The sequence below is a fragment of the Sinohyriopsis cumingii genome, chromosome 1, assembly GCF_028554795.1.
Source record: "Sinohyriopsis cumingii isolate HCF-2022 chromosome 1, ASM2855479v2, whole genome shotgun sequence".
NCBI classification, from domain to species: Eukaryota; Metazoa; Mollusca; class Bivalvia; order Unionida; family Unionidae; genus Sinohyriopsis; species Sinohyriopsis cumingii.
In genome coordinates this window covers 70,256,027-70,282,605 of record NC_142961.1, presented here as the reverse complement: position 1 = coordinate 70,282,605, position 26,579 = coordinate 70,256,027, and the positions used below count along the sequence as shown (strand labels likewise).

General features: G+C 43.5%; 1 protein-coding gene across 3 annotated transcripts in view; it reads right to left on the bottom strand.

Annotated features, from left to right (window-relative positions):
• LOC149807084 (mitochondrial enolase superfamily member 1-like) overlaps positions 1–10,461 on the bottom strand; it is a 53,823-nt gene extending 43,362 nt beyond the window's left edge. The window contains exon 1 of one of the 3 annotated variants that reach the window (XM_089961713.1): positions 10,336–10,461. Coding sequence is in view for 2 of the 3 variants with exons in the window: in XM_089961703.1 (XP_089817829.1) it covers positions 9,147–9,230 (84 nt within the window). In the remaining variant the exon portion in view is untranslated. Of the gene's footprint in view, positions 1–9,146; positions 9,380–10,335 lie in introns of those variants that run through there. The other 2 variants (XM_089961703.1, XM_089961695.1) reach the window with 2 other exon arrangements.
• Between the last annotated feature and the right edge of the window lie 16,118 nt (positions 10,462–26,579).

The window sequence follows — 26,579 nt, the reverse complement described above, 5'->3', positions numbered from 1 at the left end:
TGTACTTCATATCCCAATCCTGACTCAGGTCCCAAGTAGACAAATCCTGTTCTAGCTAAAATATGAGAAGAAGGTAATCCTTTCCTATCCGTAGGCCATGCTTGAAACGTGTCCAATCGACGGGCACAATCACAATAGTCAGGCAAGAAAACCGGAAAAGGGTAGGGTTTGAACTTGGAGTTCTCATCGGGTTTCTCACTCGATTCTTGCTGTGGCGAAGTCATCCTTCTGGTGGGTGGCTATCCGCTTACAACCAAAGTTTTATACCAACATGTCCATGCGGCAAAGTGAAATGATTGGGAGGTCGCACTCGCTTCTGGTACACGATTTGATAGACTTTTTCCAAGGGTCGACTGACGATGTGGTGAGTGGGTAAACGTACAATCTTGTTCGGTTGATAGGTGGTCACTTTAAAATGTTCATCCTCTCCGGATTGCAAGGCTTCTTTTAATACCCCAAAGTTGACCACACGACTGGTACGATAATTCAGAGTCAATCCTTTCACTTTGCACGTCGTGTGCACTTCTCCTTGTGGGTCTCGGTATTCGTAGCCGTAATTTTTGGGACCGCCACTGACGAAACTTAGAATCTTGTCGTCGGGATGCTCGTCTGTCCAGGCTAATAAACGGTCTCCTTCGATGTCAGGGTGCTGTTGACTCGGGTGATGGATGTAAATGCAACTGTCCGTGTCAAAGTGCAGGACGCGTTCCCTTAACAGTTCTAAAGCTTCGTACAGTTTTAAGCGAGCATGAGCTGTCACGTAAGCCGCAATGATGACATTTCCAAAAGGGTCGTCTTGTACAAAGTCCAGATCTTCTTATTGACCAAAATCAAATCCTCGCGAACGACGTCCACGTGTTTCATGAATTTGGTTTTGTCGTGAATCATCTGGAAGTAGCGGGAAGGTTCGGTCAAATATTCCGTCTTGGGTAAACACGGTCGTTGTGCCATTTTACCCCACAAGCAATTTAACATCACTTTGGCAAACGATCGCCTGCCTTCGTTTTTCTCGATGTGGTCTAAAGAGATGCCTTCTTGTTCATAGTATTTCTCTTTGAATGTCTTTTGGTCTTCGGGAGTGTGACACCAGGAAGGATAGCCACTGGCTTCTTGCTTCAGTTTCAAAAAGGCATCCACGTAGTCTGCGAAAATGCCTTTCTGCGTGGGGTCACCCTTGTGGTATTGTTGTGTCTTGGGAAAGTGGCAAATTTCTTACACTTCTAACAGTTGGTATCCCATGTCCAGAGCTTTGAACAATTCCACGCTAACCCACGTCCCCGTCAAGGCACGTTCTTCCTGGGTGTGCTGACAAGGCTGATGTTGGTTGCACGTTTCGGCACAAGTACGGCACAAAGGAAACATCAGTTTGCCTTGGCAATGGTGAGGTAACACGGGATGGTACAAGTCCGTGGGCGGCAAAACTTTACACTTGATCAGACCTTCGTATTGTCGAATGTTTTTCAGGTCGATGTTTTCCGTGAACAATTGTGGGTGCCCTACAGGAAAGCGACAATATTTGCACACGTAGGGATACAGCGAACACACGTCCAAGTATTTGATTTCTTCTCCTTTCTCTTCGTCGGCTTGGTACAGCAAACAGGTGGCATTGGTCCTTCCTCCGTACAATCTATCCCTCGGGTTCAGGGGGTCCATCAGCTTGTAACTTTCCACGACACGTTTAAACTCGGGATCGATTTTCAAACGGTGATCGTATTCGTGTTCCCAGATTTCCACCACTTGGTATCCTTCCTGTTCTAACTTTAGGCGTCGCTGATAAGTGTCCTGGTACAGGTCTTCCATGGTTCGTTGTAAAAACTGATTTTTAGTGCCGCGGTCAGGATAACAGACGGGACATCCGTGAAATAAGCAACCGTTAAACTCGTACGCGATCTTGGGGTTTTCTAAGTCCCAGCCATCGACCGAATGCGTTCCGATGGTCTTTTCGCCCCCTTCCGTTGCGGGCATGCTGAATCCATTTGTCTTCCTTGTCGCACAAGTAATGTAACCAGCGTAGGGCTTTGACCGAGTATTGACGTTTGACATAGTTGGTCGTTTGAGGACTGATGACAGCTACGGTGTTTTCAGGCATGAATCGTTGTCGGTAGACTAAGGAACACGCTTTGGCAATGGTGCAAGCTTCTTTCAAAGGATCGACCCCTCCGTATTCCATGAACAGTTCTCGAAATTTTCCACAGAAACGTCGTAAAATGTCCACGTCGGAACGACAATACTTTAACATTTCTTCCTGAAAGTCGAAAGGGTCGGAGGCGTGAGCCTGGTACCAAGCGTAGAAAGCTTCTCGTTGTTCGGTACGCATGTTGTCGGGGTCGTAATAGTGAGCCTCAGGTAAATGGGGTAGAACGGCATGTTGATTGGCTTCCGTATTGAAAAAGTGTGGAAAGTACCCTTTAGCCATTTCTGTCATTCCAAACGTTTTAGGCATTCGGCTCAAAGGCATGGCCAAGTAACTCATCGAATCTTTAAACTGTACTTGTCCCACTTGCATGAAAATGATTTTGGCTCCGTTCAAAGTGACTTTAGGACGCTCGGTGCCTTGTTCCGTATAGTACCTCAAAAGAAACTGTCCATCGTATCCGGAGAAATTGTGAGCCATCACCGTGGCATGACGATGACAATCTCCGTAACGTTCGATGTCCTCTTGGCTCCACGTCTTGTCGATGGGGTCTAAGACCCATCGGGCGAAATCGGCTAGCGTGTTCGGTCCCCGAAAGATTTTTCCCCGTCCTCCAGGAATCTTGCTATAGTGAGGGCAATGACTGAAGATAGGTTCTTGAATGCACTTCTCGCACGCTCGATGAGCCACGCAGAAATTAGGAATGTGAATACCGGTCTCTTGCATGCATTCGAAATCGAAAAAGATGAAATTGCCTTTCTTCTTGTGACCGTCCTCTTTCTCTGGTGGGGGCTGATATTTTTGCACGTAGCATTGGTGTTCCAAGTCCACGATGTGGTGACAAATGTGACATTTTTTCTTTCCTGAACATACGTGTGCCTTGGCATTATTGGTACGTATGCCTTGTCCACACGTAGGGCACAATCTCAGCAGTTGACAAGCACATTTCTGCTGTGAACCTTGCGTCTTCAGATGTTGCTGGTAACAGGCAGGGCTGACAAACGTGCGCAGACAAGCAGGACAATGTACTCTTTCTTGTCCTTCGCTCAGACAGGGTGGAGAGGCCAAACATCCTGAGCATTTCAATCCGCAATGTTTGTGTTGCTCTCGATTATTATAACCATGGTCACATTTCTCACAGTAATAACCGTATCCCAGGAATGCAGTGATACTGGTAATGGTATCGAAATGGTCATCGTGATAATAGACATGAATGTATTTTCCGTCCTTAAAGTCTTTCCTTCGAAACAACAGAGGTCCGCGCACTTCTTGAGGGTGTACTTTCAAGGTGTAGAATGGAGCTAGGACATGCAATTTTTGCATTTCAGGCATGTCGTTCTTGTTGGCATAGGTTCGTCCCACCACAATGGCTCGGGCTAAACACATCTGGTCTTGAGAATTGTGAATTTGGACGAGACTCTTCTTGGTGCTGCGAAGGTCGTTCACCAATAACACCTTATTGCGTTGTCCGGTCCCTTGAGGAGGAGAGACGTGGGGCATGTCCAGTGTGGCTTTTCCATCGGTGATGTCAAACTGGTCATTAGATTGTTGCACGTGTTGAATCTTGTCCATGACTTTGGAAGCAGTTAGTTCTGCGGGTCTGCTAAACTCGATCCAAACAGGGGATTTCAAATCGTCGTGTTGTATGGAAAGTCTCAAGCGATCGTCTTCTTTGGGTTGACATTGTCGCTTGAGTGCGGTGAGCAAAGAATCCCACACCCCAGTGATGAACCCTTCTGCTTTCTCTAACGGTACTTCAGCCTTGAAATCTTTAAACTTCACTGAGTATTTGTAAGCCGTGGTTCTAAATTTTCTAGAGGAGCGCTTTTCGGTCTCTCGAATGGAATAGTACTTTTCAGGGTTGACTAAGGGTGGTGAACTTTGTTTAGAGGGTTCGGATTCTGATTCACTCATGTCCTCTTCAAAATCACTGGCATGAATTTGTGCCAAGACTTCAGCCCTGGTACGAGGCGATAGATCACGTTTCTGCCTCTTACTTTCTTCTTCTTTCTTCTCGAATGAATAGGATCGTTTCATCTTGAGTGCAAAACGTCAAATGACTCAAATTTAAACACCATAGACTAATTTATAGTCATGGCAGACCTGCGTATATAAAAGGGTGTGTGTCTTGTCCTTTCACTATTCATTTCACTCTCAAACCGAGCACAACGATGGAAGAGACTAGCCAAATCGAACGTTTCATCAGAGCTTTGCGAGGGGTCATCCAAAAATTCTCTTCAGACCAGCCGACGGACTACTCTCCTTCCTTTCAAGATAAAAGTCAAGATACTTGCTATATCTGTCAAAAGAAAGGGCATTGGTCTTCAGAGTGTCCAGACCGTCAAAAAAGAAAAAAAAAACAGGGGCTAGAAAAGACAAAAGTCAAGATACCTGTTATTATTGTAAAGAAAAAGGACACTGGTCTCCAGATTGCCCAAAAAAGAAACAAGAGGAGTCAGAAGAAAAGAGGGATTCTTCAGAAGAAGAGAGGGATTCTTCAGAGGAAGAAAGCAGCCAGGTGAAGAAAAAGAAACAGGAGAAGAAAAGAAGGGAAGAAAGTGAGGAGGAAGAAGAGGAAAAGACTGTGACGGTGAAGAAATTGAAAAAACAGAGAGAGTAAACAATGAGATAGAAGAAGTCTATGAACTTTTTAAAGTGTTATGTTGTGAATTGTGAATTGGATTGTAACTATTGAGAAAAGAATACATTAATTATATAAGGTAAGTGTCTTTGAGTTTTGATTTTAAAATAAGAAGCTACACTCACGCACTCATATACACGTACTATAGGGGTAAAAAATTTTTTTTTTTTTTTTTTTTGAGTTATTGGCAATTTAAAGTGTATTTCTTTTCGAGAGACGTGGGTGGCCCTGAAAAGGACCTTTTTTGGTGTAGGGGTGAGTTTAAGCAATCAACTTTAAGTGCCTTAAGCCTTTGCCAAGGCCAAGGCCTACTTCTGGACTGCGTACTGTTGATGATGATGATTTGGTTGAAATCACTAAGGGTGGTACGGTAGGCTTAGTCACAGGGTTGACGTGTTTAGCTCGGGAAGGTTGTATTCTCTTCGGTCGTAATAAAGAAGTCTGATACATTTGTTTCAGACTTCTTAACTCCGCTAAAATGTCCAACAGTACCGTGACCGTTTGATTTTCACCCTCTTGTTTCTTTGCTGCTACTTCTTCTTGTTGTTTTTTTCTTACCTCTTCTTCTTGCTGCTGTTGCTGTAGGAGAAAAGCTTGTTCCGCTTCCTTTTGTCGTTGCATAAATTTCTCCAATTCTTCTTTCTGTCTCTGTCTAAAATTCTCCACTTGCGGTAATGAAGGTGACGAAGGTTCCGGAACAAATTCTTGCGAGGTAAGAAAATCCACAAAATCCCAATTTACCTCTTCTGAAAGTAAGTCCGGGTTCCCTTGGACGGTTTCCACTGCTGGTGCACCCCAATGAATCGTTTTCTGAGTTTCTGTCATGTTGAATCACTGTCGCATAGATTGACTGCACACAGGCGCTAGCGAATCTATATAGACCACGTGACGTCACAGACTGCTCTCTTCGGATTGGATGCGGGCTGACTGAATTTTGTAACGCGTGTTTGGATTGGTCAATGAACTCAATCCGTTTCAATCCTTCCTCTACCTATAAATAAGTGCAGTTCACTGCATTGATTCACCTGTTCTCGGCGCCTCAAGATGTGGACCGATGTGCAATCTTCTACGCTTGATGTTCCGGACGGACATACCCATGTATGTCCGGTCCAAGTGGACAGTTGTCCACAGGACAAACACCAGTCTGTGGATACGTAGGATCTACGTAGAAAGACAAGGATGCCTCAAAAGAGTCCTGATTTACGGTCCTACAGTGAGGCGCAGCCTAAGGACAAGAAGAAGACCAATGCGGTGCCCCTTATGTTAATGGATACATTAACATAAACCCAAAGGCCCTTTTCAGGGCCACCCACATTTCTCGAAAAGAGATTGACTTTCCATTGCCTACCCCATTTGTTTTTTTTGTTTTTAAATAGAGTGACCCAAGACTTTTTTACCATTGTTCAATTGCCCTTGAGGCTAAACAGTCCCACCCTGTTTATTCCCATATTCCCATGTTCAATTCCCCTTGAGGCTAAACAGTCCCACGATCTTTCGTCCATGTTAAATTTCCCTTGAGGCTAAACAGTCCCAGGGTGGTTAATGTTAAATTTCCATTGTGGCTAAACAGTCCCAGGGGGGTCTGTAATGCTAATTCCCATTGAGGCTGAATCGTCCCACATAACTACTTGGGGGTCCAAACACTGTAAATTATCTGTCGTTTCGAATCAAACGGGAGTCTCTTTAGTAAAACGATCCGCCATATTTGCATGGGCGAGTCTATGTTTTCATGCAACAAATATGGTACAGTTCATCGTCTTTGATAATCTTTATAATTCCGTAAATTATGGGAGTTACATTTCTTTAAATACATGGATGCAAGAGTTTCTACAGTTTATTTGTTCGACTTGTTTCAGAAATATTAAAACTAGATATTGCAAGTTGTAACAGAATGAATTCTGAAAGCTTATTATGGCACAAACTGAGTGAATCTTGTCGCAGTCAGCGTGGCACGTAACATTTAACATTGACGAATGGGTTAGGTCCGCAATAAATCGCTGGCCTGCGATGGAGATGATGTTCCTGCCGAGACATGGTTGATTTTTAACTGAGATAACAGTTAGAGACAAAGATATGCGAGGTTAATTTGGGGTTAAGTAGTGGAAAAACTGTCAAAGTTGAAATAATTCTGATACAAAACTATGCCATTGGAAATAGGTGTCATATAATGAGGTTTTTCAGAAATAGTTATTAATAAATGCGGAATATAGAGAATTTGTTTAACTTCGATGGGCGTGTTAATGTTTGGCGTTTAGATAAAGTTAAACATGACTGGCAAAGCTGAATAAGGGAGTGTACTTCCCAGGCGAAATACAGTGTTTTAAGCATTCTCCCCCGAAATTTTGGTCAGTTTAACTTTCTGCAGTGAGGACAATTCTAGCTCCGGGGAAATAAGAACTATTTGCTCGTCATAAATTGTCCAAGGGACGGTTGTCTGGAAGTTAACGGACACGGAACTTAATGGAACAATGAGATTCCGCTGCGTGGATAGAGCGAGTCTCAAGAAGGCACAATGTATTAATTCAATCGCATACAATTTGTTTTTTGATAAAGTTTGTAATTATTTGTTGAATTTATTTGTTTTAAATTTATACATTTATTTTCATTGGTTTCGGAAGTTGACTGTCTGCATTCATTTGTCTTGAATGTTATGCATCTCATTTATTCTAAGAATGTCATACATTGTTCTCTGGATAATTATGTTCAAAAATACTCGTTTATTTGTAATAGGAATCTCGTATTCTGGGCATTTCATGCATTGCTTCAGATACAATTGCGAGAACGTGTGAATTTTTCTGTCTTAAATTATATGAATCATGTAGGCTAGGAATTTATTTTACTGTGTCTGGAAATGTTAAGCCAATTAATTGCTAGTTAGCAAGTAATGTAGTTCACACAAGAAGTGACTTCTAGTAATTCATTTGTGTAATTAAGTTGTGAATTCTTTCGACGGAGAAACCGTACGCCTACCGACCGACATTAGTTCAGTTAATGATTTATAATTCAGAGCAGGGGCGTACGAACGATTTATTGTATCTAGTTTATGTCATAGTTCAATTAGGGATACGAAGTAGGCCTCTTTGGAGAGACATTAATTATCTAGTAATAGGGTTGTGTGTATCAGTTGTCAGATTGCAAAATTACCCATATTAATTTTTGTTTCTGTTGAATTACGATAAGAAGATATCAGATGCTGTAGTATTGTTCGATCCCGGAAGGAAACCGATGACAGATATTTGGACTGTAGATGCACCCTACAGTGGGAAAAAAGAGCAGGCACTCAAGTTACGGTTGATAACCCGGAAGAGAGAGAGAGAGAGAGAGAGAGAGAGAGAGAGAGAGAGAGAGACTGACTACGGCGACTATGACCTGTCACCAAGACTGACTTTGAAAGGACTGGAAGCAACCAGGTTATTATGCTGGCCGAAATGAGTTCGATCGTTCACTCGACTCTATGATGAAATTTGTCATATCTGTGCAACAACGTCTAAATCCTTTTTGTAGAGCTTAGTAACTTTATTTCTAAGACAAAGGTTATCATTAAAATACCATGTTCAATATCATATTGATTATGTAAATGATTAAACTGTCATATTTTACATACGGGGGCTCGTGTTGTTCTATTATGTATCTCGCTTAGATCTCCGTTATTTCTTCCATTAATGTTCATACTTTTGTTTTTATTCACTCGATCCGGGCAATAACACCGTGGTCGATCATCCTTTAGATAACGATAACCAAACTAATCCACCACTAAGTAACAAGTGGACCCTAACACAAATACTGGCCGCATAAGACACTTTTTTTTAGGAAAATGGACAATTCTAGAAGCCAATAAAGGACAGTGAGCAGTCTTTCTGACGTAAGAGCTTCCGTTTGCTTTCAAACGCCAATAAGTCCGCAACATTTGAGACCACATGACGACAGTCAGATTATAAATTATAAATCAATGAAAGAAATGACCAAGTTTTGTGCATTTTTTATATCCTTGCTTTTTGTCCTCGTTTGTTTGAATCGGTAGGGGGTACAAACAAATGGGAAAGTGTGCGAATACTATAGAAGCTGAGTTTATATACCTTAAACACTTAACTCCTACCCCATCTCTCTGATTCACTTATCTCAATATTTGTACATCTTTGCCAGTCAAATATCGTCAACCTATCTTGTTCCACATCTTTGTGGATCAAAGTCGATCGGCGACCCTCGGTCAGCAAATATGCTCTCAGTTTGGTCGAAACACATTTTCTACCGCGCCGTTGACTGCTGATAGCCAGACTATTTATAGCACACACTTTAACATGTCAGTTACGACAGCATGCAGTACATCTTTACATGTACTCATAACCCAGTAACTATCCATTTAGTACTCACCATAGCATCTGAACCATCTTTCTCCAGTGAAGTCGGAAAGCGGATATCCTTGACAACAAGTTCTGTAATTGTCGTTGTAGCCATGTTATAGGGCCTAGAAGTATATAAAGTTCAGCCAAGAGGTGTGTCCTAGCCCACCGATGTGTTGACCTGTTGTAATACTGTGCATAAAATCGAGCTGTGTCAAAGTCAGTTATGTTATCGAAATAACTGCAAGAGATACAAGGGAACGGTATACAGTACTAGATGAAAAGGGGGCCCAATGGGTTAAATTGTCTAGTGTGCTGGTGCATGTATTGAGCATCATTCCCAACCTACATGTATTATTTATTGTACGGTATACTGTATAGCGTGAGAATCGGTGTACGAGGTGATAAATATTTCATGCATGTATTTGGTATGTCTACGTTCGCACAATCTTCCCGTCCGTTCGGTTGTTTATCTGCCAGCCTCTAAATTTCTGATATATATATGCGTGCTATCACGTAATTTTTACCACTGAAATGAAGGGGGGGGGGTATGCAGCTAAGGGGGCATGGGCCAGTTTTTATGTACAAATTTAATGCCGCAATCAGCGACCTAGTATAAAAAAATCATAAAAAAATCAAATACACAAGTGCGGTCAAAAAGGTCCATATTTTTAGATACCTATATTTAAACAAAGTATAAGAATATTATCCACTTGACCAGAGAAGTCAATGGCAGTTCATAGCAGAAGTTTATGCACCCCAACCACTATTTTATACATGCATTTTTCACATCCTAAGTCCATTTTTGACAGCATATGGTGCTCACAGTGCAAACGCAACCCCCCCCCCCAGAATATAGCTGATATGTTTAATCAATCCTTTAAAATAGTAAGTATATATTTTTACAGTGAACAAAATGGTAGTCATCCCGACTTAAAACCCCATACTAGGGGCCCCGAGTGGCCGAGTGGTCTAAAGCGCTCACCGTTCCGGATCACTGCCATCTGACTTCTGTCTGTGTGGGTTCGAGTCCAAGGCTCGGCTAACGTGGGTATGTGGGAAAGCCTGCCAGTAGCTTCTCGTGGGTCGGTGGTTCTTCCCTGGGTTTTCCAGGGTTCTTCCTCCACCAGTTATACTGGCCGCCATGTATAGCCTATCTTGTGCTGAAAAATGGCGTTAAACCCTAGAACAACAACAACAACAATAAACCCCATACTAACTTTTTGTAACGGCTAGAGTTCCTGATGGTCGACAATTTGCCCTAGAGATGGAGAGTGACAGTGAAGTTCTCTACACCGTTAGCAAATTAACACAAAAACTTCGTGTTGTACAGATGAGGTTGGACCAAACATCCTACATACAGCTGTCAGCACCTGTTATAGCATGGTCTGTTTCCTACTTGATTACCTAAGTATTGCTTAAAGTGTCTTCCCAAATAAACTAATCTGCTCTAATATTACTTGTATTTTAAACAAGGATGTAGAAGTAATCCTGTATATTATAGAACCGTTTCCATACTAATAGCTTTGTAAACATGTTTTGAAAAACATGCAGTGAAACAGGTTTATAACTACTATAAAAACTGTTCCATTTTCCACAATGAGTAGACAGGCTTCCGCAATGAGCATTCCTGTCAAACATTTCTCACAAAATTAACTGATGAGTAGATGGAAGGAAGGAATAATGGCAATCTAACTGGTGTAACATTTCTAGATTATAAGAAAGCCTTTGATCTAGTTTCGCATGATAGTTTCGTAAGAAAGTTACTTTGTTATAGATTTGACGACCATACAAAAACTTGGTTTAATTTATATATAAATGTCATAGGAAGCAGCAAGCCTCTATGGGAAATGTCCACTCTATCCCCAGTAGCGTATGGGGACGATATACGGACAACGGGAAAATACATTACAAGACCATCCCGCCCCCACCCACCCCGGACGATAAACGGACAAGACTATTCAGATTACCCTGGGACGATATACGGACAATGGGAATTTAACATAGGGAATATTGGATCTGTATACGGACAGGAGAAAGTGGGGTTGCTGTATAGGGACGATAGGAATGCAACAGGTGAGGTGATATCACGGTATTGAAGATTGGTAACAATGTTGCAAGGGGCTGATCTCAATCAGGACCAAAAAGCAGGGGGAAAACCGAGAACGCTTGGCGGGACATAGACATGTATAACACATATAACATACAGACATAGGTGGATGAACATTAATCTATGACACAAACAACTATACAATTGACTTTTTAAAAAACTTTAGGCAAGTAAGCAAATTTTTCGAGGCATATGAGTGACCCTGAAAAGGGCCTTTGTTTTTATGTTAACATCATTCTGTCAACATAAAGGACATTGCATTGGTCTTCTTCTCTTCCTCGCACTTCTTTTTATTTCTGGACCGTAGATGAGGACTCTCTTCAAACAGCCTTGTCTCTCCTCATAAATTCTTTTTTTTCCAAACGCTTGTATCGTTGATCTTGATGATTGTCTATGATGATTTGACATACACGGGTAAGTCCGTACGGAACAGCATACGAGATAAGATGATTCAACGTTAGTCCACATCTTGTGACGAGAACAGTGAAACGAATGAAATGATCCGCTGTTATTTATTTATCGAAACGGATTGAGTTTTTTCACCAATCCCAATACGCGTTACAAAATTCAGTCACAGTGTGGAGTCTGTCTACCAATCCGAAGAGAGTTGCGTGTGACGTCACATTCCCTATATATAGATGCGCTAGCCTCTATACGCAGTGAATCGATGCGACAGAGTTTTCAAACATGATGGAAACTAAGAAGACGATGAATTGGGGTGCACCTACCGTGGAGACGATAAGCGATAGCATAGCTGTGACTTCCAAAGTCAACACAGGTCTACTTCCAGAAGAGACGGATTATAATTAGGATTTAGTCGAGTTTCTCTCTTCTTCGCAAGAATTTGTTCCGGTACCAGTACTTTCGCCACCTTCTCCTTCCTTTTAAACAGACAGAAAGAAGAATTGGTGAAATTTTTACAGGAGCAGAAAGAAGCAGAACAAGCTATTCTCCTTCAACAGCAACAACGACAAGAAGAAGAGGCAAGAACAAGGAAACGACAGTAATAAGAAGAAGCAACAAAGAAAAAACAATGTCTAGGAGAGAAGGAGGACAGTGAAAGTCAAACGGTGACGGTACTCTTAGACATTTTAGCAGAGTTAAGGGGTCTGAAACAAATGTATCAGACTTCTTTATTACGGCCTAAGAGAAAAAGACCTTCCCGAGCCAAACAACCCAACCCTGTTACTGCGCCTGAGATACCCACCATAGTGATTTCTACCAAATCATCATCGACAGGAGCAAGTCCAGAAGTAGGCCTTGGTCGTGGCAAAGGCTTAAGGCAGTTAAAACTAAAAACGTCCCCGTTCCTGAATTGTTGTTTTTCGGCCACCTACTTCTCTCCAGAAGAAATAGTATTTCAGTTGCTAAAATCAATTAAAACTCAAAAACATTTTTTGCCCATGATGCTGTATGTGTGTGTGTGTGTGAGTAGTAAAGTGGGTCACCCTAGGGACAATGGGAATTACCATTAAAAACACCCGTGGGTCACTCTAGGGACAATGGAAATTTAACATGGAGAAAAATCGTGGGTCACTCTAGGGACAATGGGAATTTAACATAGAGTTTGGGTCTGTCTAGGGACAAGGGAAATTAACATGGGAATAGAGTTTGGGCTTGTCTAGGGACAAAAGGAATTGAATATGGGATTTTTTTTTTTAAAAAAAAAGTTTTTTAAATTTAAATTTAAATTTAAATTTAAAAGAAGGGGTAGGCAATTGAAAAGTCATTCTCTTTTCGAGAAATATGGCTGGCCCTGAAAAGGGCCTTTGGGTTTATGTTAATGTATTCATTAACATAAAGGGCACGCATTGGTCTTCTTCTTGTCCTTAGGCTGCGTCTCACTGTTGGCCCGTAAATTAGCACTCTTTTGAGGCATCCTTGTCTTTCAATGTAGATCCTCCGTATCCACAGGCTGGTGTTTGTCCTGTGGACAACGGTCCACTTGGATCGGACGTACATGAGCATGTCCGTCCTAAACATCATGGAAGACACAAGGGTGGATGACTCAACTGTGGTCCACATCTTGAAGCGACGAGAACAGGTGAATCAATGCAGTGAACTGTGCTTATTTATAGGTAGAGGTAGGATTGAAACGGATTGAGTTCATTCACCAATCCGAACACGCGTTACAAAATTCAGTCAGCTCGCATCCAATCCGAAGAGAACAGTCTGTGACGTCACGTGGTCTATATAGATTCGTTAGCGCTTGTGTGCAGTCAATCTATGCGACAGTGATTCAACATGACGGAAACTCAGAAAACGATCCATTGGGGTGCACCAACAGGGGAGACTGCCCAAGGGAACCCGGACTTACTTTCAGAAGAGGTGAATTGGGATTTTGTGGATTTTCTCTCCTCGCAAGAATTTGTTCCGGAACCTTCGTTACCTTCTTCATTACCGCAAGTGGAGAATTTTAGACAGAGACAGAAAGAAGAATTGGAGAAAGTTATGCAACGACAAAAGGAAGCGGAACAAGCTTTTCTCCTACAGCAACAGCAAGAAGAAGAGGTAAGAAAAAAACAACAGCAACAACAGCAAGAAGAAGTATCAGCAAAGAAACAAGAGGGTGAAAATCAAACGGTCACGGTACTGTTGGACATTTTAGCGGAGTTAAGAAGTCTGAAACAAATGTATCAGACTTCTTTATTACGACCGAAGAGAATACGACCTTCCCGAGCTAAACACGTCAACCCTGTGACTAAGCCTACCGTACCACCCTTAGTGATTTCAACCAAATCATCATCATCAACAGTACGCAGTCCAGAAGTAGGCCTTGGCCGTGGCAAAGGCTTAAGGCAGTTAAAGTTGATTGCTTAAACTCACCCCTACACCATAAAGAAAAAAGGCCCTTTTCAGGGCCACCCACATTTCTCGAAAAGAAATACAATTTCAATTTGCCAATAACTCAGAAAAACCTCCACCCATTTTACCCTTATAGTACGTTTCTGTGTATGAGTGCGTGAGTGTACGTTCTTTTCTTAAAATCAAAACTCAAAGACACTTACTTTATATCATTAATTTATTCTTTTATCCATTTTTTACAATCCAATTCACAATTCACAACACAACACTTTAATAAAAAGTTCATTGACTTCTTCTTTCTCCTTGTTTAGTCTCTCTGTTTTTTGAATTTCTTCACCGTCTTTTCTTCATTTTCTTCCCTTCTTCTTTTCTTCTCCTGTTTCTTTGCCTCTTGTAAATAGAATTGTCTTCTTTCTTCCTCTTCTTCCTCTGAAGAATCCCTCTCTTCTTCCGAAGAATCCCTCTCTTCTTCTGAAGAATCCTTTTCTTCTGACTCCTCTTGTTTCTTTTTTGGGTAATCTGGAGACCAATGTCCTTTTTCTTTACAATCATAACAGGTATCTTGACTTTTGTCTTTTTTAGTCCCTGTTTTTTTTCTTTTTTGACGGTCTGGGCACTCTGAAGACCAGTGCCCTTTCTTCTGACAGATATAGCAAGTATCTTGACTTTTATCTCGAAAGGAAGGAGAGTAGTCCGTGGGCTGGTCTGAAGAGAATTTTCTAATGACCCCTCGCAAAGCTCTGACGAAACGTTCCATCTGGGTAGTCTCTTCCATCGTTGTGCTCGGCTTGAGAGTGAAATGAATAGTGAAAGGACAAGACACGCACCCTTTTATATACGCTGGTCTGCCATGACTATAAATTAGTTTATGGTGTTTACACTTGAGTCATTTGACGTTTTGCACTCAAGATGAAACGATCCTATTCATTCGAGAAGAAAGAAGAAGAAAGTAAGAGGCAGAAACGTGATCTATCGCCTCGTACCAGGGCTGAAATCTTGGCACAAATTCATGCCAGTGATTTTGAAGAGGACATGAGTGAACCAGAATTTGAAACCTCTAAACCAAGTTCGTCACCCTTAGTCAACCCTGAAAAGTACTATTCCATTCGAGAGACAGAAAAGCGCTCCTCTAGAAAATTTAGAACCACGGCTTACACCTACACGGTGAAGTTTAAAGATTTCAAGGCCGACGTACTACTGGAGAAAGCAGAAGGGTTTATCACCGAGATGTGAGATTCTTTGCTCACCGCACTCAAGCGACAATGTCAACCCAAAGAAGACGATCGCTTGACACTATCCATAGATCACGACGGTTTGAAATCCCCTGTTTGGATCGAGTTTAGCAGACCCGCAGAACTAACCCCTTCCAAAGTCATGGACAAGATTCAACACGTACAACAATCTAATGACCAGTTTGACATCACCGATGGTAAAGCCACACTGAAAATGGCCTACGTCTCTCTTCCTCAAGGGACAGGACGCAAAAAGATGTTATTGGTGGACGACCTTCGCAACACCAAAACAAGTCTCGTCCGGATTAACAACCCTCAAGACCAGATGTGTTTAGCCCGTGCCATCGTGGTGGGACGAACCTATGCCAACAAGAACGACACGGTAGAATGGAAAAGAACCTGGGAGAACATTCGAAAATCGAACCGAACCAAACAACGAAACGAAGCAGAACTCCTGTTGCAACAAGCTGGCCTGTCCAAAGACACACCCTGTGGCATTCCTGAGATGCAGAAATTGCAAGATGCCCTAGCTCCACGTTACACCTTGAAAGTGCACCCTCAAGAAATGCGCGGACCTCTGTTGTTTCGAGGCCAACATTTTAAGGACGGAAAATACATTCATGTTTATTATCACGATGACCATTTCGATACCATTACCAGTATCACCGGCTTCCTGGGATATGTTTATTATTGTGAGAAATGTGACTATGGTTATAACAATTGAGAGCAACACAAGCATTGTGGATGGAAATGCCCAGGATGTTTGGCCTCTCCACCCTGTCTGAGCGAAGAACCAGTGCCTTGTTCAATTTGTCTGCGCACGTTTGTCAGCCCTACCTGTTACCAACAACATCTGAAGACGCAAGGTTCACAGAAGAAATGTGCTTGTCAACTGCTGAGATTGTGCCCTACCTGTGGACAAGGCATACTTACCAATAATGCCAAGGCACACGTATGTCGAGGAAAGAAAAAATGTCACATTTGTCACCACATCGTGGACTTGGAACACCAATGCTACGTGCAAAAATACCAACCCCCACCAGAGAAAGAGGACGGTCACAAGAAGAAAGGCAATTTCATCTTTTTCGATTTCGAATGCATGCAAGAGACTGGCATTCACATTCCTAATTTCTGCGTGGCTCATCGAGCGTGCGAGAAGTGCATTCAAGAACCTATCTTCAGTCATTGCCCTCACTGCAGCAAGATTCCTGGAGGACGTGAAAAAATCTTTCGGGGACCGAAGACGTTAGACGATTTTGCCCAATGGGTCTTAGACCCCATCGACAAGACGTGGAGCCAAGAGGACATCGAACGTTACGGAGATTGTCATCGTCATGCCACGGTGATGGTTCACAATTTCTCCGGATACGATGGACAGTTTCTTTTGAGATACTATACGGAACATGGCACCGAGCGTCCTAAAGTGACTTTGAACGGAGCCAGAATCATTTTCATGCAAGTGGGACAAGTACAGTTTAAAGATTCGATGAGCTACTTGGCCATGCCTTTGAGCCGAATGCCTAAAACGTTTGGAATGACAGAAATGGCTAAAGGGTACTTTCCTCACTTTTTCAATACGGAAGCCAACCAACACGCCGTTCCACCCCATTTGCCTGAGGCTCACTATTACGACCCCGACAACATGCGTACCGAACAACGAGAAGATTTCTACGCTTGGTACCAGGCTCATGCCTCGGACCCTTTCGACTTTCAGGAAGAAATGTTAAAGTATTGTCGTTCCGACGTGGACATTTTACGACGTTGCTGTGGAAAATTTCGAGAACTGTTCATGGAACACGGAGGGGTCGATCCTTTGAAAGAAGCTTGCACCATTGCCAAAGCGTGTTCCTTAGTGTACCGCCAACGATTCATGCCTGAAAACACCGTGGCTGTCATCAGTCCTCAAACGACCCACTTTGTCAAGCGTCAATACTCGGTCAAAGCCCTACGTTGGTTACATTACTTGTGCGACAAGGAAGACAAGTGGATTCAGCATGCCCGCAACGGAGGGGGCGAAAAGACCATCGGAACGTATTCGGTCGATGGCTGGGACTTAGAAAACCCCAAGATCGTGTACGAGTTTAACGGTTGCTTATTTCACGGATGTCCCGTCTGTTACCCTGATCGTAGCACTAAAAATCAGTTTTTACAACGGACCATGGAAGACTTGTACCAGGACACTTGTCAGCGACGCCTAAAGTTAGAACAGCAAGGATACCAAGTGGTGGAAATGTGGGAACACGAGTACGATCACCGTATGAAAACCGATCCCGAGTTTAAACGCATCGTGGAAAGTTACCAGTTCATGGACCCGCTGAACCCGAGGGATAGTTTGTACGGAGGAAGGACCAATGCCACCTGTTTGCTGTACCAAGCCGACGAAGAGAAAGGAGAAGAAATCAAATACTTGGACGTGTGTTCGTTGTATCCCTACGTGTCCAACATTTGACTCCTAGCCAATCTGGTTTCTTCTTCAACGACATGGTAAGTTACTTTAATGTCTCGGTCCCACTAAGGGTAAGTAATGACAATTCGGTGACCATCGAGCATGTTCAACGTAGGCCGAATCTTGCGGTTCCCAGTGGTGAAGTGACACACCGCAACTGAAGCACTTGACTTTATCTCCTTCGCCCAAGTAGAAAAATCCGGCTCTGGCTAATTCTTCGGGGGTCGGTCCTCCCAGATACTTAGGCCATTTTCCTTTGAACGATTGAAGACGATTTTCAAAGTCGCAGTATTCCGACAAACGCACAGGAAACGAATATTCGTCTTTCACAGGTTCGTTTCGATGAGGGCTGGGTGACATGAACAGGAGTTTGCTCAGGGCTGGATGACATCCGTAAGGGGGTAGACGTGAAGGTGAACATTCCCCTTTAAAACGAAACTCAGTAAAATGTCCAAGAGGACGAGCGGCATCACTTTCGCATCCTACAGGTTTGACACGCACAGCATCACTTTCCATGATAGGGGTAGGGACACTAAAGTTCCCATGATGCTTTACGCCATCGCTCAGGTCACAAGGTACAGCATCGTACCCATCGCAAGGCTCACAATCGCATTCCACTTCCGAAGTCTCACACTTGAATTGTGCCTTTCTAAACAACTTGTTTCGTGTTTCTCTGAAAGTATTCATCTTGTTTGCTCGGTCTTGGTAGTCACAATGAACTATCGATCTTGCCTAGGGTTCCTTTTTATATACAGACCAATACCGACGTGTCCATACGGTAAGGTGAAATGATTGGGAAGTCGCACTCGCTTCTGGTACACGATTTGATAGACATTTTCCAAGGGTCGACTGACGATGTGGTGAGTGGGTAAACGTACAATCTTGTTCGGTTGATAGGTGGTCACTTTAAAGTTTCCATCCTCTCCCGATTGCAAGGCTTCTTTCAATACCCCAAAGTTGACCACTCGACTGGTACGATGATTCAGAGTCAGTCCTTTCACTTTGCACGTCGTGTGCACTTCTCCTTGTTTGTCACGGTATTCGTAGCCGTAATTTTTGGGGCCGCCACTGACGAAACTTAGAATCTTGTCGTCGGGATGCTCGTCTGTCCAGGCTCCTAAACGGTCTCCTTCGATGTCAGGGTGATGTTGAATCGGGTGATGGATGTAAATGCAACTGTCCGTGTCAAAGTACAGGACGCGTTCCCCTAACAGTTCTAAAGCTTCGTACAATTTTAAGCGAGCATGGGCTGTCACGTAAGCCGCAATGATGACATTTCCAAAAGGGTCGTCTTGTACAAAGTCCAGATCTTCTTCGTAATTGACCAAGATCAAATTCTCTCGAACGACGTCCACGTATTTCATGTATTTGGTTTTTTGTCGTGAATCATCTGGAAGTAGCGGGAAGGTTCTGTCAAATAGTCCGTCTTGGGTAAACACGGTCGTTGTGCCATTTTACCCCACAAGCAATTTAACATCACTTTGGCAAACGATCGCCTGCCTTCGTTTTTCTCGATGTGGTCTAAAGTGATGCCTTCTTGTTCGTAGTATTTCTCTTTGAATTGTACTTGGTCTTCGGGAGTGTGACACCAGGAAGAATAGCCGCTGGCTTCTTGCTTCAGTTTCAAAAAGGCATCCACGTAGTCAGCGAAAATGCCTTTCTGACTGGGATCACCCTTGTGGTATTGTTGTGTCTTGGGAAAGTGGCAAATTTCGTACACTTCTAACAGTTGGTATCCCATGTCCAGTGCTTTGAACAATTCTACGCTGACCCAGGTTCCCGTCAAGGCACGTTCTTCCTGGGTGTGCTGACAAGGTTGGTCTTGGTTGCACGTTTCGGCACAAGTACGGCACAAGGGAAACATCAGTTTGCCTTGACAATGGTGACCAGTATTTAAACTGCATTTCAAAAACGATATTGAATCATTACCTAAAGAACTGCAAGAGAAGATTTACAAGGAAGTTTGGCAGGGGTTTACCAGAGTGAAATCTCAATGGGTCACTGTAGAACTTTTGTGTCGAGAAATTCATAAGAGGAAAGTGAAAAAAGTCAACCAGTGTGTTAGATTTCTTTGGGTCAAGGGTGCATTCCTCCTATTATATTACTCTTGACCGTTTACATCAAAAGAGTTCAGTGACATTCTTGGACGTTACCCTGAATGGCAGTGGTCAGAAATTACTCACTATGTGGATTACTTTTGCTCTCGGAGAAGATTGTGAAATGTACGGACTGACTTATTCATGGATACTTTACAAGAGAACATTCGTGCTTTGCCTGTGGAGTTGAGAGAACGCATTTACCGAGAGTTGGTGAAAATACAAGTGAAACGTAAAGAACAATTGCATCCGTTACGTCACCGGTGTTTGAACCACTGGTACCTGAAGGCTATACAAGGATTGATTCAATTGAAAGTGTTCCATCGGACAGACATTGATCAACGATTCTCTAGTTTTAAAAAGGATTGGTTTGGTATGGACGATTCTACCTACATCATTGTAAACGTACTGCATCGAATTCCAGAGGAAGAGTTAACGAATTACCAACATCTTGAACACAATGTCAACTTGGTGAAAGAGGAAACTTCTGAACGAATTGTAATGTGTAGACTAGTGACTGAACGATTTAAATTCGACACTGAAGTAAAACCATGTTTGTGCAAACAGTACATTTATTGTGTCAGACCAAAGAGGATTTAGTATGACCTATTGATGGATACTTTGCTAGAGAACATTTAAATTCCCTACTGGAGAACGAACATGTTTGGTTAGAAATTACCTTTATTGCTTCCGAAACAAAGACACTATAAAATCAAGTTGCCATGCCACGGATTATGTCACATATTATTGAACAGATTCCGTGGAAGGAACTCAATGACCATATTCAAACCGTGGATCATTACCATCAATTATTACAAGAACTGTATCCATTCAATTTGGGACGACAAGTGGTGTGTGTCTTAGTGACTTGTTTTCTGGGATTTCGTTTACCAGCCGATTCTTTGTGGACTCTTTACGATCAGTACTTACCATACCCCCATGGCCTTAAATGGTCACGAAAAACTCCTTTTACTCAAAGCCTTGCGTTTTCATCTGGATACTTCTCGACCTCAACAGGAAAAAAAGATTCGTCAACTTTTAGCTACCCAAGACGTGTGTGACGATGTGTGTGTAGCTTGTGACTTACACCCCCATTGGACAGATGTTCGTGATTGGAAAAAGGGGCGTTTTGAGGTTTGGACCCAAGAAGTGGCCCAGTATGCACAAGAGTTGTTCAAGGAAAAAAGTTACTTTTCAACCTGTGTTAGTGACGGTGCCAGAAGAACCCGTCACCGAGAACAACCACTCGCTTCAGGACAGGACTGTCATGGACATGCCTCAAAGGTCATTCCGGGAGGACACTTGTGTGACAATACCTCATGTAGAGACTGTAAGAACATTACACACTGTCCCTAGGACATCTTGGTTACCCAAAACATGTTGTAAAGACACTTGTTTATATTCCACTTTGATTGTTTTGATGTGTTTTTTATTCCTGTACATCACTATTTGGGTTTTATGTATTTTTGTCTTTCGTGTTCATATTAGAAACATTCAATAAACGTGTTCTGAAAAAAGTATATAAACTCTTGTCTTGTTTGTTTTCGTGTCACAAGTGACATTTCTCACACAATGGCTACCTCTGCTGTCTCTGTTCCCTCTTCCTCTACTGTCAAAGTCATCGACGAACACTTAGATCGTGCCAGTTGGGAGTCTTTGTATCTTCGCCATCCCTTTAACATGCTCATTGCTGGACCTAGCGGTTCAGGCAAAACCGAATTCGTCAAACGTTTGATCGAACATAAACATCATTTGATCGATCGGCCACCTCAACGGATCGTGTGGTGTTACAAAGAGTGGCAATCGGCGTACAACCTCTTGCGAGAAAGTCAAGGCGATTCCATCGTGTTTGTGGAAGGCATTCCTAAAGAAGACGACGGCATCGTCTCTGACTCCCGTCAAACCCATTTGGTCATTTTCGACGACATGTTAGGAGAAGACGAAGAAGAAATTAAATTGTGGTTCACGCGCAAAGGGCATCACCGTAATGCCAGTGTCGTTTACATCACCCAAAATTTGTTTCAACAAAGTAAAGCCCATCGCACCATCAGTCTCAATGCGCATTACGTGGTCTTGTTTAAAAGCCCTCGAGATAAATCGCAAGTGCAAGTCTTAGCCAAACAGTTAGGAACGCCTTGGCTGACTCAGGCGTACGACGATGCCACTCAAACGCCACACGCCTATTTACTCGTCGATTTGAAACCTACGACCCCCGAGGATTTGCGATTTCGTACCCACTTGTTTCACCACTGGTGCCAAGACGGAGGGCCTGTCCTGTACACGTCTCCGTCCTCGACTTCATTTCACTCCCCATAAAAAATCTATAAAAACCTCAGACCCTTTTTCGTCTGTCTCACACAGTGTGAACATGACGTCCCTTCAGTCGCATCTTCCCGTCAAATTGATTCGTGCCTTGTATGGCATCAGTCGAGAAAAAAAATCCACAAATACGAGCTCGTGTCTTAGAAGCTAGTCTCAAAGAAGTCTTACGATGGTTCACGGTGACGGCACGTCAAATACTCCAAGGAATCATTCAGATTCCTCATAAAACCCAACGCTTTTTCGATCGAAACAAAGTCGCTTTGGTTCAACTGGCCGATCCCCGCATCGACACTCAAACCAAAAAACAAATCATTTTGAAACCTGGAGGGAGCGGTAGTCTAGGAGGGGTCATCATTCGCTCACTCCTAAGATGGGATCCTAATGCCCCCAAAGTTATCCCCAAAACAAAAGTCCAACGCAGCCCCAAGAAGAAAAAGAAAAAGACCAGGTCCCCAAGGAGAACTTCTCCAGTGGCAGGACCCTCCTCTTACCAGACACCACCCCGGAAAAAGAAAAGAAGCCCCCAGAAAAAGAAACAGAAAAAAAGTCCCCAGAAAAAGAAAATTCCACAGAAGAAAACTAGTCGCAAGAGAGGCACTTCGGCTAGGACGCAACCTTACACTCGCAAACCACGATCTGCCACGGCAGTGACTGCGTCTCCGGCATCCTCACGTTTGTCCACTTCTCCGTTGATGACACCAGGAACTGAAGAGTACTTGGAGACGTTGATCACACCAAGAACATCTCCGTTGATGACCCCCAAAAGAACTTCCCCAGTGGCAGGACCCTCCAATTTAGTGGCAGTGGCTGCTGCTCACAAAGTACCTTCTCCCAAAATCAAAGTCCATGAAAGATCGGGCATGTTACAAAGTTTACTGGATTTGTCCAAGCAAGAACTGGCTCGATTTAGTCCGTTGCGTACCCCTGCACGACGTGTCATGCCTGTCCTCAAACTAATACGACGTCAAGACAATCAGTGGCGACGCGTTCCAGTATAAAAAAGGCCTGTGACCAAGTCGGGTATCAGTGTTTTTTGGTGCTCCTGAAGACTCAAAGATGTCACCCTCCAGAAAACCCCAAGGAAAGAAAAGGAAAGGACTGCCACCACGTTTAGCCAAACATGGGGACATGTTATCTGTCCTGTCCAAATCTTCTCCACCCCTACGAAAAAAACTCATTCAAACAGCCTCCAAAGAGGTCATCGATACCGTGTGCGAATGTTGTTTGAACGTTTTGAAAGGCACGATCCCTTTGTCCAAACGCCAGAAACAATGCTTAGGCAAACATCGTCACGTTCTTCGCCAAATGGTTCAAAAGAAAATTCCCATTCGTCAAAAAAAGAAGATGTTAGTGCAACGTGGAGGTATTTTACCTCTCTTGTTAGGCCCCATACTGAAAGGAGTCTTGGGAACCATGTTGGGAGGACTGGTGGGAGCAAGATAAAAAGGCCCTCGGAAGTCCCAAGATCTCAGAATCGACCGCTGACAACCCCATGGAAGGACGAAAACTAGCTTTAGTGCCTTACAAACGATGGATGGAATACCATCGGTGGCAAGAACAACGCACCCCGCATTTACCTCCCAATCCCAATTTGAGCGAGATGTCCCAGTTACAACACGAATTGCAGTCCTTGATGGATCGCCAAGATTTGTCCGAAACAGAAAAATCGCAAAAGTACGGTCAACTCTTGCAACGACTGCAACTCTTTCACCAGAAAGCTTTAGACGAAACAGCTTTACCCACTCTGAAAGATTTTAAGACCTTGATGAAAAGTTCAGCACCATCATCATTACCACCACCACCACTACTACCATCCCCAGGGGTCACCAGAGATGCTACCCCACGAAGACCTGAGGAAGAAGAGATGCGAGAAGTGTTTCAAACACCGTCAGCAGCTCCCATTTCGAGTAAGATTGCAGCATCCTTGTTGACACCGTCCCCCACACCCCAACGAGAGGAAATGAAAGCTTGGGTTAAAAAGATGATGTCCACTCCTCCTTCGACAGAAGTGAAAAAGAAAGAAGGGAAACCAGAAGCGAAAAAAGAAAAGAAAACCAAAGCCATTCCGTTGCCACCTCCACCACCACTACCTTCGACTTCTACTCCCGTGGCCCATCGGACACGTATATCCGTTTCTAAACCACCCTTCCGTCCCACCCAAAGTAGCATCACCGAAGAGTGGGTGACTTCTTAACACACAAACACAAACAATGGAAAAAGTCTTAGCCAGCATTTACTACGATCCCTCCCATCCTGCAGGTTACGCAGGAGTTCAAAAATTGTATCGTGCTGCCAAAACTCGACTGAAAAGTCTCCGTTTACCTCAAGTGCAACGATGGTTACAAGAACAAGCTACCTACACTTTGCACAAACCCATTCGACGCAAGTTTGCCAGAAGTCGCACCCGAGTGGAAGGCATCGATCATCAATGGCAAGCCGATTTAGCCGATGTCTCTCATTTGGCCAGCTACAATCGTGGCTACAAATATTTGTTTTGTGTCATCGACGTCTTTTCCAAATTTGCCTGGGTCGTGCCCTTGACTTCCAAATCGAGCAGCGAGTTAGTGCGAGCCCTGCAACGAGTGCTGAAACAAAGCGGTCGTCACCCTCTTCGATGGCAAACGGACAAAGGCACCGAATTTTTGAACCAAGCTTTCCAAAAAGAATTAAAGAAACGTGACATTCATTTTTTTACCACCGAGAATCCCGAAACCAAAGCCAGCATCGTGGAACGTTTTCAACGCACTTTGAAAGAACGCATGTGGAAATATTTTACGCATCACCACACTCTGAAGTACATCGACATCTTACCGCACCTGGTGCAAGCGTACAACCAATCTTACCATCGAAGCATCGGACATGCCCCGCAAGAGGTGACTCCCGACAACGAAGTGTTGGTGTTTGAGCGCCTGTTTGATACGTCCCCGACGAGGGCTGTCCCCAAGAAAAGTGGAGAGTTGGCCGTAGGAGATTGGGTGCGCATTGGCAAAACCAAACGCACTTTCGACAAAGGTTACTTACCTGACTGGACGACCGAATTGTTTCGCGTCACTGGACGAGTGCATGGCCGTCATCCTGCCGTCTATAAATTGGAAGACATGAACGGAGAAGTGCTCAAAAGAACGTTTTATTTGCCCGAGTTACAACGTGTCACCAAAAAAGAAGACGACGTGTACGACATCGAAAGCATTCTCGAACGCAGAACCCGTAAAGTGGGCAAACGACGTGTCAAAGAAGTCAAAGTACGTTGGAAAGGATATCCACCCAGTTTTGATTCTTGGATCGACGCTTCGCAAGTCATCGACTATAAAAAGAAGTGACCATCATGCCCTTTTACACAGACGCAGCTACGTCGACCACTCCTCCTTCACCTAGTTCTTCTGTGCAAGATTTACAAAAACAACCTTTGTGGGTGTGGTGTGGAGAACGTGTGCCTAAAACGCAAATCGTCTTTTTCTGCCAAATCTTCGTGGTGTATTGTGTCATCGGGGCAGCCATCGCCAATTTGAGTTTGCAACAAGGAGACAAATAATTGTGGACCATTTTATTGAGCAGTTGCATCGGTTACCTGCTTCCCAATCCCTCCCTGAAATTCTCCTCGAACGGGAACCTTGTGTCCAGTGCCAGTGTCAGTCACCACTCCAACCACAATCAGAACCCCATTTTGGGCGGAGACACGCCTCTGACGTCCAGTAACCCCTCGGACAGCCACAGAACTCTGGAATTATGAGTCACGAAAACCAATTTGACTTAACCTTACCCAGTGACAGTTCCATGGAGGTGTTTCCCCACAACACGTTGTGCTGTTACACGGCCAAATTACCTCAGGCCATCCCCTTAGATCACGAAGCCCATTCGGAAGTGGCTTTAGTAGAAATCATTCACCCGACCCAAGTCCTCAATGTCCTTCCCAATCAAAATAAATTTGATGTGGAAGTTTATGACGAACAATTGCAACAGTGGTTGGATAGCCATGGCAAATATGACAAGAAAACCCTTGGCACAAAAAATCAAAAGTACACCACCTATCACTTGTTCATTCCCCCAGGCTATTATTTTAGTAATCAACATTTGGTCAGCACCATAGCCACCAGGTTTAATGGCGTGTTTCTGAAAGCTTTGGAGGAAGTCAAAAAAGGTGTCGTCACCCTGGAGTACCACAAAACAGCTCGTCGCTTCCTAATGAAATTTCCTGAGGGGCGTAAAATGATGTCTTTCTTATTTTGTCCTGAATTGTTTGACATGTTGGGCGGAGACATGGAGATGAGAAAGAAATTTGAGCAAAAAAGTGAGCTAGCAATCATTTACGACAACGAGTCTTTTAGCAAGTTCTTTCGTACCCCAGTAGAACTGAATCAAGGACTGAATTTGATGTTCGTGTATTCCGATGTGGTGGAGTACAACGTGGTGGGACACACCTCCGTACCGTTACTGCGTGTCATTCCTTTCAAAG